This window comes from Xenopus tropicalis, chromosome 3, assembly GCF_000004195.4.
Source record: "Xenopus tropicalis strain Nigerian chromosome 3, UCB_Xtro_10.0, whole genome shotgun sequence".
In the NCBI taxonomy this organism is placed as follows: domain Eukaryota; kingdom Metazoa; phylum Chordata; class Amphibia; order Anura; family Pipidae; genus Xenopus; species Xenopus tropicalis.
In genome coordinates, this window is record NC_030679.2 from 38532463 (window position 1) to 38555452 (window position 22990).

General features: G+C 39.7%; 1 protein-coding gene across 1 annotated transcript in view; it reads right to left on the reverse strand.

Moving 5' to 3' along the window:
• nr3c1 (nuclear receptor subfamily 3 group C member 1) overlaps nucleotides 1-22437 on the reverse strand; it is a 110899-nt gene extending 88462 nt beyond the window's left edge. The window contains 2 exon segments of the mRNA NM_001016967.3: nucleotides 16611-17813; nucleotides 22228-22437. Of these exon segments, the coding sequence (NP_001016967.1) occupies nucleotides 16611-17800 (1190 nt within the window). The 5' untranslated portion in view covers nucleotides 17801-17813; nucleotides 22228-22437.
• Nucleotides 22438-22990: the final 553 nt, after the last annotated feature.

A 22990-nucleotide genomic window follows, 5' to 3' on the forward strand; every position in this document is an offset into this window, starting at 1 on the left:
CAATGGCACTCTGCAGCTCCAACCCGGCCCAAGGAAAGTCTCCCATAGGGCTCAATGGCACTCTGCAGCTCCAACCCGGCCCAAGGAAAGCCTCCCATAGGGCTCAATGGCACTCTGCAGCTCCAACCCGGCCCAAGGAAAGCCTCCCATAGGGCTCAATGGCACTCTGCAGCTCCAACCTGGCCCAAGGAAAGTCTCCCATAGGGCTCAATGGCACTCTGCAGCTCCAACCTGGCCCAAGGAAAGTCTCCCATAGGGCTCAATGGCACTCTGCAGCTCCAACCCGGCCCAAGGAAAGTCTCCCATTGGGCTCAATGGCACTCTAAAGCTCCAACCTGGCCCAAGGAAAGTCACGATACCGAAGCTTGAATGAATCCGAAACTTTCGTACTCGGCGTGACAATACGATTTTGCCACACAAATTTTGTTGCAAAGTACGAAAAAGTCGCGCAAAGTATGAAAAAGTCATGCAAATATAAGAAAAAAGTTGCAAAAAATACGCACAGTTCGAACAAATACGAATTTTTTTGTATTTCGTACCTGTCGTACTTTAATAAATAGGCCCCTTATTGTCAGAGAAATCATATATAATCTCCCTCTACTGGAAAGAAGGAGCACTGCTGCTACAAAGAATAAACAGCATGGCAGAATCTTTCTCAGTGAAAGAAGAGAGAAATGGTATACGAACAAATGATTAGGTGTTTTTCCCATAGAAAACAAAATCAATTAGCGTTTGTCACCTGTTACTTTTAAGGTTAAGTAGTAACAGATCTGCACATTGGCTTGCAACGGGTTCACCATGCTTAAACGGGAATTAAGCCTTTGAACAAAAAACCCACACAACATAGAAACCCCTAATAACCCTATAACTGTAATCTGTTCCTTCAAAAAAATATGAATAAATGCCATTGGTATATTCCAAAAAACATTGATGTTACAAATTGTAAAAACTTCTCCACAATTTGCAGGAACTATATAACCTATAAAGCATTACACTGCTATGTTCCTTTCCTTATCGACATCACGTACAGGGAATTGTGGGATTTGCAGGATGCAGGCTGAAGGCAGGCTGTGTTTGGGTGGAGTTCCCCTTTAAACGTCTGCAGATCTCTCTTTCCTAATACAACAAAACACATCCTGGGCAGACAACCTGTCTTTAAAAAGAAACAAAAAAAAAAACTTTTTGCTTAAAATTGTCTCATTTAAACAGAGGTATTTCAGTGTTTTCTGAATAATGGGTATCTGGTTTATATAGATCTCCTTTTACATACACACAAACATCCAGTGGGTGCAGTTATACCATGTCTGCAGATGTGACAAGGCTAGTGCTTAGTAAAAACAAAAATATAATCATGGAACTATGCTAAGCATCACTACAGGCAACATAACTTTTATTTTTACTATTTATACAAGGGTAACCCTGATAATTTTACCTTTGTTCATCAACATTCTATTGTCAGATGGTGTTTGTTGTGTGGGATTACACCAATTAGAGCATCAGAGCAAAGGTTTCTCAAGGAAAGACCAGGAACAAAATCTATTTTTAAACATACAGCAGAATTCATGTTAGCCCTGAACAGAGGATTATAGCTGCATGGAAATAAACCCTTATGTTGAAACAGGATCTACAACCTGCATAGAACTTTGACTAAATGGCTCAATACACACACAGGATCCATTATTTGGAAACTTGTTATCCAGAATGTTCCAAAATATGGAAAGGCCATCTCCCACAGACTCCATTATGAGCAAAAAATTATAATTTTTAAAAATGAATTTCCTTTTTCTGTATAATAATAAAACAGTACCTCTACAGCTTAGAGAGCAGTAAAAGAACAAGTAGTGTTCTGGCCATTATGTTAGACATCAGCCCACTCCAGCCTTTATAGAATACATTTCTGGCTAACTAACTACTGTATATTGAAAACATTTTTTTATTTGGTGCAGTCCATCTATTTACCCAGTTTCATTCTGCCCATAAAGCACCCCAATTGGCCCACTACCAACCACTCTCTACAAAACCCTTCCAATTTGCTATACAGAAAGAAATGCACTATATTTAAATTCAGAATGCCCTAAAGAGCCCTAAAGAGCCCTAAACCGTGCCACACATGAGGTGAATCATTAACTACTACTAAGGGTGACTTCAGTGGTGTCATTATGCATATCTATTTTCTTCATTAGGGATGCACTTAATGTAGCCAGTATTGTTAATGGCTTCCTGGGAAATACAGGAACATTGTGCTTCATTGTGTGCCATGTTGTTATTCTGAACCATGATTTCTTGCTCAGCTTCGGTTTCACAGATGGATCTGTCAGAATTACGCATCTGCTAATTGACCTACTTTTTCAGGTTGAATGACTGGAACCCTTGCTCCCTTTTAACCAAAAGGAAAATCAGATCATGAATTTGACTGTTCCAATGGTCCACTTTGCACATTCAAATCCGCCCATTACTGACATACACAAATAAATAAAATGACACACAGAGTCTGTCACAAAATGACTGAAGTGTTCAATATTTCAATTGCTAGTGGAACCTTCGAGAGAAATATTTTACCTAAACACTAACAAAGTTCACTGAATATATATAGGATGGTTGTGTTTCTGTGCTGGGTCATATTTTACCAAATACTTAGGGTGCTGTCGCTTTTTAGTGAATACAAAGTTTGACTGTGCATGAATAACTAGAGCGTGTAAACACCAGGTACCGTAAGGATGCTGCTGTTGTGCAGACAAGGCTCTCTAATCTGGATAAAAAGCATACGCAAAATCTCGCTAAGAAGGAAGTCTTTAATCCTTGTTATTCTGCAGTCTAGCAATGCCTACAGGAAACCAGGCTACTAGCTCTGTAATTGTTGTGGAAATCCATGCGAAGCCTCAACAAACATCTCATCAGTATGCTGCCTCCCCTGGCCTGTTATGCGCTCAATCACATTCCAATAAGAATCATCTGATGCCAGCTTGTACATGGTGCTGGGAGCTATTCACTTACAGAATTTAACCAAGGAGACAGGAGGTTTTTCTTTGTGCTGAGGGAGCTATACAGTAGTTTCTGTGCTGCAATTGTAGTGTCCCTTTCTCTTTAATCATTCTAGCTGCCTGTTCTGTATTATGCATGCATACACGGTCCACCAATTGGTGTGCAGTCTGTGTACACAACAAGTCGCCCTCGAAAATCCTCTTTTCCTTTGCGGTCACCTGTAAGGTTGCCAACACTGATCCACTGCCACTGATACCCCTCTCATGTCCGTTATCAATAACTACATATGCGTTTCAATGCAAATTGTGCTCACACTAGGAGAGGGAATGCCATGAAGGAATGGCGCATACAATTATTAGTTAAAGGACAACTACACGAAACACAACTTAAGCTTTTTAAAGGGTAAAACATAATTTCAAGCTGCTTTGCAATATACATCAAGTAAAAATATGCAGCCTTTTCTTGGTTTTTAATGTAATAATATGGTCTGAAGCAGTTACCTGCCTAGCCCCCTGTTCTCCTGCTAATCTGGCTGACTACTTTGAAATAAAATGTAACAGTAGTTGACTGTCCTCAGCCTGCATCCTCCAAATCCCACAATCCCCTGCAAATGTGATGTCAATAAGTAAAGGAATTGTGGGTTATGTTTTTCTTGCATGCTGTCTGTAAACTGTGGAGAAGTTTTTACAATTGGCAACATCAGTGTTTTAGTCCCTCCTCTTTAAATGGATTTTAAATGATGCAGAAAGAGAAGAACAGTTTTGCAGCTGGATTTTAGCAAATAAAAATGGTAGTTCTACATACTTTTTTAAGGAATAGATTACAATGACAGGTATATTAGGATTTTGTGTGATGTGTGGGGCTCTTTAATAAATTTTAGTTGGGAAGCGGCATTCCCCTTTAAAGGAACAGTAACACCAAAAAATAAAAATGTTTTTAAGTAATCATAATACAATGCACTGTTGCCCTGCACTGGTAAAATTTGCACATTTGCTTCAGAAACACTTCTATAGTTTATATAAAAAGCTGCTGTGTAGCCATAGGGGCAGCCATTTAAGCTGGAAAAAGGAGAAAAGGCACAGGTTACACAGCAGATAACAGATAAAACACCATTGTATTATACAGAACTTATCTGTTATCTGCTATGTAACCTGTGCCTTTTCTCTTTTAAATGGCTGCCCCCATGGCTACACAGCAGCTTCATTTACTAAATTATAGTAATGTTTCTAAAGCAAATACACCAGTTGCACCAGTGCAGGGCAACAGTACATTATACTGTAGTTCCTTTTATACACTTTGATTTTTTGGTGTTACTGTTCCTTTAACAAGCCGAGGTGATCAGTAAAGGTACGGGGAGGATTAAGTGATGCTGGTGCACGTGTTAAACTGTCTACTGCCCATAATCTGCATAATGTACTGTTAAGAGGACTGGGTCTGCTCAATGCAGAATCATGGTGATCTGTAAGAAAAATATACTGAAAAGGCAAATCATTAAAATATCATATATTATATTTATCAAATAGTAATTACAATATATTATTATATAATTTAAAAAAATACTAATATAATATTTTTTTTTTATTGATTTAATTTTGTTACAACATTTTATTCTCCTGCGCTCAGAAAATAAGAGGGCACTTGTACACACAGTGACCCCCACTGAACAAGCCGCATTTTATTCTTGGCAGGGTGTCAGCATTGGACTGCATCCAGCAGAGGAGGATAACCTACACATCATTATTAAGCATGGAGGAAGAATAAAGATGTTTACAAACACAGCCCTTATTTTAAAGGAACAGTAACAGCAAATTACTTGAAAAAAAAAATTGGTTTTATTATTTATTTATTTTTTTCAAAGTAATTAAAATATAATGAACTGTTGCCCTTCACTGGTAAAAATTGTGTGTTTGCTTTAAAAACGCTGCTGTAGTTTATATAAATAAACTACTGTGTAGTAATGGGGGCAGCTATTCAAGCTAAAACATGGCTAAATGGCACAGGTTATATAGCAGATAAGCTCTGTAAAACACCATTGTATTCTACAAAGTGTATCCGTTATCTGCTGTGCAACCTGTGCCTTTTGTTATTTTTTAACTGAATGGCTGCCCCCACGGCTACACAGCAGCTTATTTATATAAACTACAGCGTTCTTTCTGAAGAAAAAAACACTTACCAATGCAGGGGCAAAGGTACATTATATTTAATTACACAATGTTCCTGTTCCTTTAAAAAGGGACACAAACCATTTATGAAATCTGAAAGCAAAACATATGAAACTTCCAGGGGGTATTTGGCTCACGAAAAGGGATGCTCAGTTTCAATGCTAAGAATTAAGCAGCTTTTCTAAATTTAACTGTGCTAATCTCCTACACATATTTACACATAATGAAGCCAAACATGGCTCTGTCTGCACAACTGAGCCAACAAATGTATTAAGTATAATTGTGGGCACCCTTACTGACAATACACACTATATTACATTCTTATTCTAAGTAGTAGTGAATCTTTTTTTAGTAGACAGTTTGAGGTGTAACAGATCTGTCTGCATAACAAACTAAGGCAATATGTTTTACTGAAGGTAAGGAAATCTGAGCATTTCTTTCAGAAAAAGTCCCATATAATACCTGCAAGCACGAGGGAACTGACTTGTTTCAGTTGAAATTAAATTTAGATTTCAAGTACCCTGATGACAAAGTAGGAAGTTCTGGGAGCCAGCATATACACGGCACTGACCATGGCAAAGAAACCGATGATAATGTTCTGAATAAGTAGGCAAGACTATACCATGTGTATACATCCCAATGGGGAGCATCTACATTGTGGACATTCTGGGCTTAATTTTTCAGAATTATTAATACATTCATAAAGGTGAAATAAAACACAAAGATATAATTTTTCATTTAAGATCACAGTAAACATTTTACACATGTACACAAAGATTATACTGCATTTAGCTGCTAGTTGATCCTATACAATGCTATCACTGCCTTGGCTCGGAGTGGTTTATTTGCAGAGTACTTTACAAAGTAGTTGCTTTTTGGCTCCAGTTACACAAAAAGGTATGAAAAATACAGGACAGAATATTGGCAGAATATTGTGCAGTCATGGAAACTATACGATGATCAAGTGAATAATTTTATCATACAGCCGCAGATGGTTCTATACTTTGTCTTTAATTCGCTCATTTTAGCCTCTTCTTTTTCATTTCAGTGAATTATAAAGATAATTAAATGCTTGATGTCTTCATGAAATGGCATTCTGGACACCCTTCGTGGAAAAAATCACCAGCACTCCTGGCCTCTCCAAGGATGAAAAAAACCCGGTGCACAGCCAGAGGGGATGGCACCCCTTCGTAATCAAGGAAAATTGAGAAAACAGCCGGCAAAACGGGTCTTCAAGCAGCGGGATTATCCCTGCATCTTTATTTCAAATTAGGGACATTTCTGGTGGCGGACCCCTTCATCAATCATACAAGTGTGATGAAGGGGCCCGTCCCCGAAACGTCACTAATTTAAAAAAAAGAGATGCAGGGATAATCCCGCTGCTTGAAGACCCGTTGTGCCATCTGTTTTCTCAATTTTGGACACCCCTGCCATTCTTTCCCAATTGTACGTTTATGAACTCCATCCCCAGGAAGTTGCAAATCAATAACTATTCAAAAGTCAAAAGTTTAAAAAGTAACACCAAAAAAATTAACGTGTTTGATATGAGTGTATTGTTTCCCTGTACTGGTAAAAATATAATAAAGGTGCCTGTAGCAATGGAAGCATGCACTGAATCTGAAAGAGGGCAAAAGGCACAGGTTAAATAACAGATAAGCTGTGTAGAATACAATAGGTTAGGTTCTTACACAGGAAGATAATCAGATATCACTAATGACTCTCTAATAAAACCTCTTTTATATGTTTGTTGCCAAGAAATATTTTATTTGTACGTGCTCAATCAACAAATACAAACTTTAAAAGCAAAAGAAAATGTTTGCACTTTTTGATGTTACCAGTCCTTTAACTATGCATGGATACATTTAATATTTACTGCATTGTCATTCAGTGTGCTGGTAACTATGTGATTGAGATGAGCAAGACACTACGAGCTAAGCGTGTGTCATTGTGCCTTTAGGAAATGTCCCATCATAATCTAGTCCTCAAAGATACGAGAACCCATTTCACACAGTGAACATGTGGCCAAGTAATAAATCATGCCGCTGTGATATATTTGGTAACATGAGTTCAAGGAGCTAGGATTATTTTACTATAAACACATAGCAAGTGGACAGGTTGGGCATCTTTTTATAGAACAGATGAAGTGCAATAGGTTTTCCATACTTGCAAAAACTTACAAAAAAAAAAAAAAAAAATCACTGCTCGTGATGTTGGCCAAATGATTTGAACCACTCTGCTTGCCTGCACCTGTGCCAATACAGTGGCTCTGGGTAAGGGCACATCTGAGCATAGGGGTTGTTTCTTAGCCTGTGTTTATCTGCAGGCCTAGAAAAAGCCCTGTGTGGCTTAAGCCTTAAAGTAAATCTAAACAGCAGAAAAACAATCAGTGGGAAAAAATATCCATGACAGTGTCCCTTGAATCCCTTCAAGCCTTAAGCACCTTATGTATAACTCACAGCCACTTCAAAATGGAGAAAAGCTGAAATAAATCCATTTTCAGCCTGTGTTTCAGGTTTTGCAGTCTTTAATTATTCATATATATATATCTCCACCCACCACGAAACCGTAGAAGACAAGATAGGTTGGACAAAAACAAGTCTAACCTGTTTCCAAGTTCAATGACTAAATTTTTTCGGCTTTTGCAATAACAGTCTACGCCTGTTTTTGCAACTAGAAAAATAAGAGATGCAATAAATGCAGCCTATCGAGGACATCTTCAAGAGTACACCTTTCCTTCCCACTTTGCATCAGGCTCTAAGGTTGCATTTTGTTTGAAAAACATCATAGGATCGGACAAGGTCTGGAACATTTCCTAATTACTCTATTTATATTCTTTAATGGTACAGTGTTTCCAGTAGGCAGCTACCAACCTTATATACACATGTGCTCTCAGTGGCCCCACCTTTATTAGACATGCAAGGAGAAACCTCCTATCAGAATGCACCCCATCACCCTGCACTTTAATATGTGCCTAGCGATGGAGGACATTCAAAGTTTCAACTGGGCACTTAGCACATTAACAGTAATACATAAACATCCCTGCTGAGTGTCAGCTTTGCCTGATGTGTATTGATTAATAGTGTACGTCAATATTTAACAGAGGGACAGCATCAGGTCAAGCTGGATTACGGATGTGACGCTGGAGACAGATAAGAGGAGGGCTGGCACAGCGATGATAATGAGCTAGACTATGAAAGGAAGCTGCTGATGCCGGGCACAAACAAAACGGCATGGGGTTACAAGCACAGAAACAGGCAGGATTCTGGCCGAAGAATCTGACTAAGCAACTCTAATGGAAAGTGAGGCATGAGAGCATCATCTGACAAAGCTGTACATCCTGGAGCAAAGCTCTCAGAGGGAATTGGCTGAAATCACTCAAACTAAACTGCTAAACTCGATTGCTCAAAGGGGAGCTGATCATAACCCTTTTAGATTGTAAGCTCTTTTGGGCAGGGCCCTCTTTACCTTCTGTATCGGCTGGGTTTTTTGTATGTAATCAGTAAGTTCATTGTCTACACTGATTTCTTGTACAGTGTTGTGCAATATGTTGGCACTTAATAAATACCTTAAAAAATAATTACAGATATGTATCGAACATAAAGAATTAACATATAATTATGGGTTTTGATGGTTTAAAATAAAAACATTACATAAAAAAAAGTTTCTAGTGCAGCTTAAAAGACTGGTCAAGGGTATAAAAACTTATTCAACAGAACCACACAGTAAATACTAGATAAGAATATTTTTATATCTTAACTTTTATATTCTATTTCATCTAAAAGGACTATACAATAATACTGCATTATGATGATAGCATCCACCATCAGCTCTTTGTGTCCCTGAGCAAGTTATTTCTTTTCCTGGAGATAAAGTACCAGAGATTGTCATCTGGTTCTCACTTGGGGACAAATTTACCAAAAGGTGAATAATAATTTACTTTTCTCCAGGTGAAATGTCTCCTGTATACATTCACCAATTTTTTAAGAACACACATGAATGAAATTTTGTCAAAATAAATGTTTTACAGGTAACTGCCATTATAATCATTCATCAGCCACATATCCCACATACATTATTTTTCTGTGGCGTAAATTCTCTAGCAAACTTTTTCTGCTACAGCTGTATGGAGTAAACCCCTGGTGAATTTTTACAGAAAATTTACACCAGGAGAAAATTCATCACATTTCTTACTTGGGATTACTTGGGATCTTTTTTTAAAGGAGACATATCCTATAAAAATTATGAATGTACCAGGGAATTATACTCCTCTAGATATAGAAGGATTGTGCTTAAAAAAGTTGTGTTTCTGACTGATTTATTGAGAAATTCCACAAAAAACCCACTAGCCCCGCCCATCTGTTCCACTTCCTGCTGGCTGAATTCTCTGTATGAGCTGGGGAGCCGGCGGCCCTCCGTACCCTGCACTGTGGGATAGGAACCAATCAGCAGCTAGGCTGACCTGATAGGGAACTGAAGCCTGTCTTTGCTTGTGTGAGTGCAGGGCTGTGATTGGCTCTCCCCCTCCTACTGTGCTTCTGGCAGGGACCGTTAGGACACGCCCACCCTTCATTTCAAACTAGGACAGAGAAGTGAGAGGATCTATAGGGAGCTCCAATAAAGGGGCCATTGTTACAGATAGGATTAATTTTTAGCACAAAGTGAAACCAGAACCGTATATTATTCATAATTGCCTACAAAATTACCTTTTTTTCCCATTTATCCAATATGTCTCCTTTAAAAATATGAGACCAGTTGTAAAAATACAACTGAGAAACGGAGGCAAACTTTGGTGAGGTAAGTCAAGGAGAAAATTCACACTTTGGTACATAAGTCCCTTGGTTTATTTCCTCTACCTTCTGCATCTTTAGGGGTACACATATATAAATGTATGAAGGTCACACCGAGGAAGCACTTGGCTACCCTTGATAATATACTGAAGAATGTCTGTAGGAACAGCCCACCGACATCTGGGCGCAGGGTAAAGGAACCACAGGTGTATGGGATCACATTTAAATTTGAGTGCATGCATGCATTTTCCATCTCTCCACATCAAAGCTGATAGAACCATAACAGCCACCCATTGTGAAGAAAAGTCAAGATAGCCCTTGTATATTGGTAAGAGAAAGCCAGTAATGGGGAAGAGGAACCCATTTTTAAGAGACAGAAAAAGTATTTATTGAATAAATCAATACGTATTTGTTTTTTTTCTTTCATGAAAAATACCAGAAAGCAGCGTTCTCAGAATAGCTACAGCGTACAGAGATTTTCATTTCCCCTTATTTACTATTTAATGAAAATAAAATGCTATGTGTATGTAGAAAGCTTAGGACATAATTACTTCTGAGTGCTGGTTCTTGGTATGCCATTCTCCACCTAAAACAACAAGCTGATTGTCTGTGCCTTCCATGGAGCCATGCTGGACTTCCAGTACAAAAAAAGCAGTCAAAAACATACAAAGCAATGCAATGCATCCATTCCTTCTTCATGTCCTGGCTTTTTTTTTTTTTTATCTTGAAACGGGGCCAACAGCTGCAGCTGCCCCAACCAATTGCAGGGAAGGTTCTGCTTGATATTTATTTTGTTAAAAACTTGCCCAACCCATTGGGCATGCAGTGTACCAGAAAACTCAGCAGATTAGATACTTATGGCCAGTGACAGTGTACAGATTCTTGTACAGAAACTTAAAAGAACACAAGAATAAAACAAATGCATTAGCGCAATTACCAGAAAAATAATATACCCGTTTTATTAGCTGTTGACCTGCTTTAATAATTGTCTGTCTTCTTTTGCAACATCAAAGCAGCACTAACAACAGATATTGTACCAAAGAGTAATCCCGACCTGAACACACTTGGGAGCATATTTATTATGCTGTGTGAAAAAAACAGCGAGAAAATTCGCTGCACATCACCAGGCTTCGCTGTGTAAAAAAAGAGTGTAAAATCGGCGTAACTTTTCTACACGTTTTTTTCTTCTTAACTTACGTTAAATAACGGCCCAAAATATGGCATTCAGACGGCGATCTTCTCTGTTTATTTTACACTGCTTTTTACGATGTTCTTTCAGCAAATTTGTTTTACACAGCTTAATAAATATGCCCCTAACTATGTCTGGTGTGACAAAATCCACTTGCAGGTTCCAGAATATAATATTACATACTAGGTGTTGTCTGTATAAATATCTAATAAGTGTAAGCAATGTATGTGTGATAAATCCAAGTAAACCTTGCTGTTACTATTAATACCCTTTTAATCATTACTTTATGATTATGCAGATTATGCACTCCATTGAGTCTGCTAAAGTTGTCTACGGTGCCTGAGAAAAAGAAATTAGGCGTAAGTTCCCTCCATGAGTTTTAGCAGCACATGGTTTTGACAGGCTGGAGTCATTATTATCTAATCATTCAAATGCCCCTTTGTCTGCCAAGGTCTAAAGCTGGCCATATACGGACAGATTTAGGCTGCTTTTTGCACCCCTTCAGTTCGAGTTGGAAACTTATCTGCCTTTGTATGGGCCATGTCAGAGGGCCAATCAAATAGATAAGGGGACCAGGGCCTCATTGCTCATGGATGCAGTCTTCATTGCTACCTATTGATGATCTGATTGTCCTGAAAGCCAAAAGACCCAATCAGCCCAATATCAGCCAGCACATGGTAGCGATACAATATATGCTCACCAGAACAGTATACACCCCTTTTTTAGCAACAGTTTTTGTAATTTCTTGCACTAAAGAAGAAAATTAAATCAGTTTCACGTTGACACTTCCTGCCTCCTCTTGGTTCTGATAAGCTGAGGAGAAGATGATAGCACTAATTAACAGTGCACTGAGAAGCTCCCTGAGCTTGAAGGCTAGAGCTTTAAAGGAGAAGGAAAGGCTAATAAAGAGTTAATCTCAAGCTGCAGGCATACCTTCAGTTGTCTCAATAGTGCCCTTAAGTCTCCCCATATTTCACTTGTTCAGAAACAGGAAGAAAAAACGCTGAGCTGTGTAAAGAAAGTTCCCATAATGCCTCGCTCCTGCACAGACACCCAGACCAAGTGTACATGCTCAGTTTGTAAGACTATGAGTCAGCTTCCTGCTGATTGGCTCAGATCCACATTCCTAAGGAGGGGAAGTGAGTTCTTAGCATTCTTGAGGGAGGGGGAAGCAGGAGAGGGGAGAAAGCAGAGAGATGCGTGTCTCTGGCACAGGAATTCCAGACACAACAAATCTTTTGACAGAGAAGTCAGTGCAGCTTTTCTGTGAGTGCTTATGGCTGTATTTACATAGACCTTTCTGATAAAGCTTACTTAGTTTTTACCTTTCCTTCTCCTTTAAGGTGGCCACATATGGGCAGATTTAAGCTGCCGATTTGGGTCTTTAAATGAATACGCAGAATGTATTTTTAACACAATCACTATTTTTTGTTCATTTTTTGGCAAAGGTATATTTAGATGTATACTGTCCCTTAAAGATGTATGGCTACCACATATATAAACATTTTTAATGAGTCACAATATTTAATAGTAATTTACTAGTAAATAAAAAACCCACCAATTAGAAGTGGCTATACTGCTTTAAAGATCTAATGTCAAACATCATTCTTGGCAATCTACTATAGCACACAAAAGAACCAACAACCAAGACAGAAATCCTAGTTGGCTTTAATGTAATTTATGAAACCATGCAAAAAATAAAACCTGGAAAAAAAAAGCTAATTCTGCAAACAGTGTAGCATATACAAAGAGATATACTAGGGAGAGAATACCAGGGAACCAATATTAAGCATGTCTGGTACTGTGTTATCTTTTTCTGACATACACTACTGCACAGGAATATTAGACATGTTTCATAAGTGATAAAGACAAATTGAATGTACCCAAAACAAGGAGGTAGCTGGGCAACCACGTTATCAACACAAACACTGAAAATGTTAAGACATATCTGGCTAACAAGAAGGTCCACTTCATATATAACCATAGGCACAGGGCAGGTATATCTAAAGAGGAGGATATTTTGTAAAATTCAATGATTATTTTAATGAAAACGTTCCAGAGGACAGAAGATTTTCAAATTCTAGGAATAGGCAAGATCACCAGGGTTAACTTTAGTTGCCTAATGTGACAGGCCCACACCCACCCACTCAGCAAGGAGGTATTAGGTTTGGTATTAACCCTTTTGTTTAACTTGTTAAACAGTTAAAAAAAAACCCTTGACACAACAAAGCCAAAGCAACAGTGCGATTGGCTACTCACAAATTAATCAGAAGTTGACTGTATCATGTTAGCAATTGGCTCATGGCCTGTTAAGCAGAGCTGGCTGGATCTTAAAGACTCATATGAGTGTCACTGAAAACATCCAGCCAGTCCAAAAGTCAGTGTCTTGGCTGACACTCAAGTGTGTACGTGCTCTGGACAAACTACCCTTAACCTAGCCCCAAGCAAAACACATGCCTGGTTGCATTTTAATGCTAGTATGCAAAAGAACAATAAAAAATAATACACAAAAAAGAAACAACAGCTATACTCCCATACAGGTATGAGATATGTTATACAGAAAGCTCCAAACTGATTAAAAAGGATTTCCTATTTTTCCTGTGATAATAAAACTGTACCTTGTACTTGATCCCAACTTAGATATAATTAATCCTTATTAAAACAAAACAATCCTATTGGTTTTAATTAAGGTTTAATTATTTTTAAGTAGACTTAAGGAGTCTTTCCATTATTTGGATCTCCATAACTTATCCGGAAAACCCTAGTTCTGATTACAGAAAGGCCATCTCCTAAAGACTCCATTTTAATCAAATTATTCACATTTTTAAAATGATTTCCTTTTTCTCTCTAATAATTAAACAGTACCTTGTACTTGATCTCAACTAAGATATAATTAATCCTTATTGGAGCCAAAGCAATCCCATTGGGTTTTATTACCGTTTAAATAATTTTATTAGCAGACTTAAGGTAGGAGATCAGAATTTGGGAAAGATCCCTTATCCGGAAACCCCAGGTCCCGAGCATTCTGGATAAAGGGTCCCATACCTGTACTGCATTTATGTTTTAACAACGTGATAAGACTCTACATGTAAATGACAGCTGATTACCTAGCATGTCACAATACCCAAAGAAAATACTAGCATTATTAACTAATACACACACAAAAAAAAATAAATAACAAAAGCCATATTTAAGCAAGGTTAAACACTGATAAAATAATGCAAGAATACAGTTAAGGCGAAAGCAGAGACAAAGTAAAAATATGATCTGAAATTTCTGCCCACAAGAGAAGCCATATAGTTAAAACAGAGGCCACTTTGATTTTAAGTGTGGAGTCTATGTACTAAACTTATTCTGCCAAGCGCTCATAAAAAAAAAAAAAAGCAAAGTAGAACAAACAGCTCAGCGCACGTTTTATATGCAATCTCCTCTGTGTAATATTAACCAATTTTGAAATAAAACCAAGCGACAACATCAATTTGTTCTTCAGAACATTACACTGGAAGTTTACCAGGTAACCACATTACTTGGAAACGTTATGCTAGGCCAACCAATTGTACTCAGCAGCAGAGCAAACAATTCATATGAACTTTAAAAAGACCCTAATTGTGACAAGATTCAGCTCAGTGTCATGAGAACTAGTCTGTTCAACTGCACTTCTGTTTGTAAAATGTGCATATTGAACCATAGTTGATGCTCTTCAACCCTGTAAAAGATTAATCATTTGACCATTAATATAAGCTCACTTAAAATCGACACTTTTAGTTTTGCCACTGAAATTACCTTTCCAAGCTGTGAGAAAACCCATAATAATTGAACTCTGAGCATGTGGTCACATTATAGAAGCATAGCTTGCTACAAATTCTCAATAAGAAACAAATGTAGTTAACTAGATAGAATGCTTGGGGCAAGCATGACTGTAATGAAATGGTGTATGACCTTTAGTTAACATTAGCATTTGTCCCTTTCCTTACTGATTTAAATGTACTTGATTTTCTATTAGAAAATGCCATTTATAAGCACCACCTTCCAACAGAGCCAAAGGAAAACTAAAATAAAAGCAATGTTCTGAGACAGGAAAATTTGTTTTTACAATTCAATTTTGCAAGCGAGGGGATCAGGAATAAATAGTATAACCTTTTTAGTTTCAACTTTGTGTATTTTCTACAAAAGTCAGGTAAAACATATTGGAATGGGATATGTTGGCAAACAGATAAGACCTTTTTATCCATATCCCCTAATAAAATATTAGCCTCCAGCGACCAGGCAGCTGTAAAAAAGGTACAAGTATTGCTAATTATACTCAGCAAGATGTAGTACAGGTATGGGATCCATTATCCAGAAAGCTCCAACTGCAGGAAGGCCCCCCTACTCCCATAGACTCCATTTTAATCAAATAATTCATTTTTTTAAAAATTAATTTCCATTTTTTCTGTTATCATAAGAACAGTACCTTGTACTTGATTCCAACTAAGATATAATTATTCCTTATTGTAGGCAAACCAATCCTATTTAATGTTTAAATATTTTTTTCATAACCTTAAAGTATGGCAATCCAAATAAGATCCATTATATATAAAAAAACCCAGGTCCCAATATTTTCGATAACAGGTCCTATACCTGCATTTTTTCTGAATCCTTAAACGAAAACATAATGACACTTGAAAATGATACTGGAACTTGTGCCAATGGTATGTCCTCCAGTGCACAGGCTATGACCTTTGACAGATAGGAGGATGAAACAGCCAGTCAGAGATAAGCACAGATCATACTACCCAAGTCACTACCAGCAGAAACTGTGAGCAAACGTCTTTTCGTAACTTACAACACAACCTGGAATCAATGTGTAAAATGCTCAGTGTCAGTATCACTGTACCAGCTGATCATAGGCACTAATGCAAACAAAGAATAGTTCTCTTGCAACCAGTTAAAACAACAAGAATGCATTTTTATTTATGAAAAAGTTGTCATAAATAAAATGTCTAAAAAAAACATTTTATATACAATGTATGATTATACTAGGGATGCACCAAATCCAAAATTAAGTATCTAGGTGAAACCCAAATCCTTTGAGAAAGATTCTGCCGAATACCGAACCGAATCCTAATTTGCATATGCAAATCAGGATAAGGGAGGTTAAAGAAAACCGTGCGGTACAAGAAAATTCAACTTCCCTGTTTAAATGACAAAAAGTCACATGATTTTAAGGATTTAAAATGCCATAGGCATGGATTCAGCTAAATCCGAATCCTGCTGAAAGAGGCCAAATCTTGGCCGAAACTGAATCCATAAGCAAGTTAAATGATGGATAAGAGTACAAAAAATTTTCAGAAATTAAAAGTTATGGAAGCAGATATTAAGTACCCCAGCAAAGCAAACATACATACTCTATATATGTATGTCAAGTCTAAATTTTAATATATCATGAAAAACAGCTTGCTATAATTTGGAGGTTCTTTCAACTGTTTTTAAATAAAAAAATAATCTTACCTCGAATAGCCATTTGAAAAAACAGATCTGTTTGGAAAATTTACATTCCCCGGAGAAGCGGAACTGTCATCCACAGATCCATGGCACCTATTCCAGCCTTCTGCAATGCTAGTCCCAGGTGAGCCAAGATTAAAGATAGGCTTAAGATCCTGCTGATGCTGTGAGATGGTGGAAGTGTTTAAGTCATAGTGGTACATCTGCCCACCTGAAGTGCTGACGCCGTGGACAGAAATAGCTGAAGATTTGTTACCAAATAAGCCAGATCCTGAAAGCCCGCCTAGACAATAAACAGGACCAAACTTTTCCTGCTTCACCACCCCAGGTGTGCAAAGCTCAATGTAGTCCTCTTTTTCAGTCTTGACTTGAGTTACTGGTAGGGCTGCAGTAGACAACAGTCCTTCCTTGGCACGATCGCTGAGTTTGTGTGTGCTATCTTCGAGGCCGAGAGGTTTGCTACTCTCACTCAGTACTTCAGATTTCATGAGAAAAGTATCATCAGTGGCCAGTGGGGTCAACAGACTAAAAGCTTCTTCCTCATCGAAAAGGGGGTCTAGCCAAGGATTTCTTTTACCACCCGTAGGTGAGTCTGGCGGGATATCCAGGTCCTGTAATAGGTCAAAGGTGCTTTGGTCTGTAAGAGACAGCTTGATAGTGCTGTTCCCATTGCTGCCCCCCTGACCTAGCATGGAAGGCCTTGGTTGGGCAGATACGTCACATTTTAAAACCCCAGGATCCTCTGGCATCTCTAGGAGTCTATCTGGGGGCAATGTCGTAGCCTGCAAGCTGGCAATGCTCTCTTCCAAGAGACTAAAATCAGTTTCTCCTGTGGAGATACCAGTTTGCTCTTGGGGTGGAAAGGCAATATCATTGCCCATCCCTTTTGTGTCTGGCTCTCCCATGTAGAGTCCCATTGAGAGTGAAACTGCTTTAGACAAATCTGGCTGAGGCACGTTATTCAATCCATTAGTTGAATCCCCAGTCACGGCTTTCTGTTTGAGAAACTGCTGTTGCTGCCTAGTGTTTGACTGTGAAGCAGTTGAGGTTGGGCAAGATGCAGATACACTTACACTAACTCCACCCCTATAATTTCCAAAGAATTCAAGCACATTCCCTGGCTTGTCATTGTAATGAGGTGAGCCCTTCACTGCCGGTGATCCACTAGAGGGCTTTAAAAGGTCTTTGGGGTCCATTGGGTACTGCTGCCTGAAATAAGAAACACAAGAAATTAGACTGTCTCTTCTAAATGTAAGAAAAACAAGGAGCAGTTTAACAAGTGTTCATACAACCTACTACTCTCTAATGGACTGCTCTGAAATAGGCATCGGAGTTTCGAACAATGCCACAGAAAACAAATAATGTATTTTTGCAGAAAGTTGTTTACTGTGCAATTAGTATTCTTTATTTATGACAATGTATTCCTCATAAGCCCAATAATCTGAATGTATGTTTTTGGAAATATGGAGCAAATTCAAATGAGATGCAAACTGTGCACCAGATGGAATAAAACGTAGGACCCCTGAACTTGTAAGAAAACCCAGGGCCTTTATGCTGGCATATTTATTTCTGAGTAATTGAAAAGAGTTTAGATCAGATTTGAAAGACTGGAAACTGTAATCTACTGTAAAATAAGTTCTGGCATTGAACATAATTACATGAAGCTACCTAAGTACTACCACTGCAGAGATATACATGGATCAACCACCCCCACACTTCCATGATGCAAACAAGTGAGCTATTATCTTAAAGGATAATGATGCGATCATGTGAAATAAATATACATTTCACGGTATCACTGATGAAAGATTTGCAGATACTGACACCGACAGTGAATTTCTTATGTGACGTGGCACTGCTGAGTGTCTACAATATTAAAGTCTGCTATTAACTAAATTGCAAATTGTTGTCATCTTGTCAAAATGGGCCTAAATAGCCTGATTTCCTTTCCTGTTTATGGTGTAGCAAGTCCCCATCTTTATTTATAAAATATGCATTAGATGGCATGTACGAGAATATTATGTGTAAATGAAGACAAGAGTGATGCTTTGGGACTGACAAGGCAAGGCGGAAAATTAGACTAAAAGCATCACTTTCTTGGCAACTTAGCAGGCATACCCTGTGTGCTTAATCATATGAGGTTAATACAAGAGTATATGATGCATGGATGTACATGGTATTTTCAGAGCATGTGGGAGCCTATAAATCATCCTTGCAAACACACCAGGAAAAGTTTCTGCTGCATATACCCAGTATGCCTCTGGATAAGCTTATACACAAGCTCAGGCTATATAGGTCTTTACTTTGCCCATTTTTACCAGTAAAAATAAAGAGAACACCTTACTGGTTGCTATGGGTTACTGCACCTGGGCAAATGTAGTGCTTTTATTATACATGGAGGATATTTTTGTCACAGTTACTTCAATTAATATAATTTGAAAACATTGCTGGTTTGGAAGCAGATTAAGAGACTTGCCAGGTGCAACCACTGATGGTGAGGGACACAAAAGCCCCTTACAGCTGTGACCAGCAGCAAACAATGCTATGTGAGATAGTGACACTGATACACAGAACAGGCAGAGGCGACTGATCTTCCCATTATCACATAACAGAATATTATGCTGGTGCTGACAGTCACAGGGACCCCTAATGACACTCCCACCCCTCCAATGTGGCACATGGATGTGTACTGTATCCCCTACAGAGTTAGTAACTGCTAACTCTGACTGCTGTCAGAAAACCAGACCTGCAAAACCTTTTTGGAGAGGTGATAAACCTAATTTTAGGTTAATTATCCTTTTCTTTTCAGTGCACAACTGAGTGGAAGTGGCAGTTTGGATGAGGGCTGCAGGTGTGACATCCATACATACATTGTGTCAGCCGTTTAAAGTTTCACATAATGCTACCTTAACTAATTACTAACACAGTAACTACATATGGGATGGGGTGATGTCTAATATATTCTATAGGCAGCAATGTAGCACTGTTGACAAATCAATAAATGCAGTAAACAAGAATTTAGAACAGCAGTCAGCCCTAATGCTTCTTGCGGGCAATGTTGCTAAATCAACAGGATACATTTATGGCTCTGATTTAGTAGCCCTGCCATTTTTTCATAGAATGTACTAAAGCAGTAAAGCAAGGATGAGCACCCCTTGACACTCCGGCTACTGCAGAACTACAACTCTAACGGGGGCTGACGGAATTTGTAGTTCTGTGCCCCCCAAAAGTAGGAAAAGGCACAGTGGCAGTTGCAGTTACAAAACAGCAGAGGTGCCAAGGGTTTAGCTTAATATGCCACCAACATTCTGCAGTGCTGACCAGTGATTTATTGTGAGCCTGCTCAGGAGAGCTTACTATCTAGTGGGGAGAAAACAACCAAAGGTGCCCAGATGAGCAATGCCAATGAAAGAGCATCCAGAACACTTCTACCAACATACTCTTGTCATTTATGCAGATGCCCAGTCTCACGCATCAAAGACGTGCGTCACAGCCTCTGCAGCATGTTTCCTTGCTTCAGCACAAATCTGTCTTTTCACCTGGTCAACAAAGCTAGGAAGTGAAGCATCAATATCATTCAGTGGCTGTTCTGTACCTAGCCCATGTTTGCTGGTTATTTTCTATTCTTTAGATGCATATTGCTACTTTGTTTCAAAAGTCAGCATCACCAGGGCAGACATGTCGCAGGGGACAGTCACATACTGCTTTCAAAAGGGAACCGATATTTACAAATCATGTTAAAAATCATTGCAAACGTGCAATTAATATATACACACATTTATATACAGTAGACAGTTGCTGCCAATTCCAATTTCATTCATCGGGCAACATTTTATCTTTAGGGTTAACATCTCCTTATGAATATTGCCGTTTTTGACTCTAGAAACACAAAGTAAGTCATGTCAAACAAGGCATGGGCTGTAAGCACACTGGTAAAGCCCTACCAAACCACAGCTCTGCTTTCTTTCTAATCTGCCCTAAAACAGCACTGGCAGGGAAAGAGTTAAATGACTCGAGACTCCAAACTTGAGCAATGAATTAGAAGCTTATAGGTTTCACCCCCATCTTTAATCCTAACCCACAGAAATGCAACGCCCCCCTAACACTAGCTATGGCGCATGTTACTGAATATGGTTTGCACCCCACTTCCCCCAGGGAAGCGTATTGTGCCCAGCATGAGACTTTGCTGTCCCTCCACGTTTAATAACACATTGTAAAATTTGTAAACTCAGCCCATACAGCATGCACACTCTATGATACTGGATTACATACGTATAGATAGATATATATACATAAAAACAAAATAAGAAGAACTGTGTTAGGACCTGTTGATCTACATGACACACCCACTTGTGGAGGAAACAAACAAGCCGACTGCGTTGGAATCGTGCTGCGTCTCTACAGTCGATCAATGAAAAGGTTAATGGCGATGGCCAGTGCAGGATGACAGGTCTATCGATAGCATTGATCATAAAATCCCAATATTTGAAAAGCATATCCTAATGAAGCAGTAGCAAATCCAGCAGCAGCCGATGTATCGGAGGGAAAAAAACAGCATCTCCCTGACTACGGTTGGAAATGAAGACGAGGGGGAAAAAAAACAAGTATTTACGTCAGTATCAGCCTGATCTTTATTAATGTACTAATTAAATGGTCCCTTACTGCCAAAGCAGAAAATGAATTTTATTAGGGATTATTGTCAGGTTATGAGATCTCAGTGCTGCCATTTTAACCCCTGGTATACTGGAGAAGTTCAAGGCTACTCTGGCACTGATGGTGTAGTATATTCTTGATCTACACAGTCCTTCCATTTTAGAGCAAACGCCTAGCAGAGACACAGCAGTAAAACACTCAGGCAGTGGATACTGTATGTGATTGGCTTCCAGTACCCTGTAATTCAACATTCCATTAAGAACCTTTAATCTTCTCTGTTTTTCTCCCTGTCAGCCAGGCTGCTCAGCCACTAAAGCCTATGTGCTACACAAATATTCCAGTATAGCACCTTGAACTCTAGCCGAACTACACTTCCCATCACCCTCAGCTAATGGCTGAAGTTCACCAACAGCTGGAAGGGTGACCATGCCTTACTCATGGGAACTACTGTTTCGCTCAGCCAAAAAGTTTCAGCTTCCAATCACAAAATGTGTAGAGCGTACCAGAGAGCCCTTCGGCTGTGTTGTACAGCACCTCAGTCGCTCGCTAAGGGTTGTGGGAGTTGTAGTGTAAGCCTGACACTGAATGCTGTGTGCCTGCAGCTTACAGACAGCCCTCCCCAGCCCTTACTTACACCGCTGCTACTCCTGCTCGCCGGCTCCTACTCGGGCTCCTCCGCTTGCCAAGAGCCAAGTTCCATAGCGAGGAGCGAGTCGCTGGAGAAATAAACAAGTTGGCGTGTGAAGGGGAGAGAGTGCTGGGGGAAGGGGTAGCGCCCAGGCTCCTTGCCGCTCCCCCTGCCTCCTGTCACAGCCCCGGGCACACTCACTCCGGGCAGCCCCAGTCCTGCTGCGGGTGGCGAGCGCTTCCCTCCTGGCTGCCCGTCGTTCTCCCGACTGTCTCTCCTCCTCCTGCCGTGCCCTGCCCCTCGCCCTCCCCTTTCACTGCCCCGGCTCTGAGCGCCACTCACCTGCCTGGGCCGTCACTCTCCGGACATAGTTGTCGGCTCCCCCTCCTGCCTGTTCGCCGCACACTCGCCAGGGGCGCCCTCGGCCTTGGGAGCCGCCTATCCCGGACACGTAGGGAGGAGGAGGTTGCCCGGCGGCGGCGGAGCGGGGAACGCTGCAACCTGTTGGCTGCTGCCGGCAACTACATCTCCGGCTGCACCTCCAGCTCCTCGCAGCGGGAGCCCCTGGGAACAGAACCGTCAGTCGGCGCAGAGACTCGTATGAGGGAAAATGTAGTGCGGTCAGTACAAGTAGCGACAGTGACAGTGTGTGTGTCCCTCACAGCAAAGGCACACTGCCCATTGCCAGCGCTGGCCTCCCCTCCCTATTCCTGACCGCTTTCAATGCAAGTAACGCTTTGGGGAGTGCTCCGCCGAGCATGGTTCCAATAAGACTACTATATGATTTTTTTTTTTTTTTTTTTTTAATAAGAAGTCGATTTTGAGGCAATCTATGGATCGCCGAAGGCCTACGGGTTAAGCCACACATACCCACCAATAACTTAACACAAGGTTTCACAGCATTCTTAATGAGTATGCTACACCGACAATCCCAACAACTATATCTGTACAATATAAATAGGACAGGTCTTTAGGCTTCCCCATGCACCACATTATAGTTAATGCATTATCAGATAGGCTCCTCTTTTACTTGCTGCTGTTGGCCTGTACTAGCAAAACTATAGAAAAGTGGCCATACATGTACAGAATGGGCCTATTTGTTTGA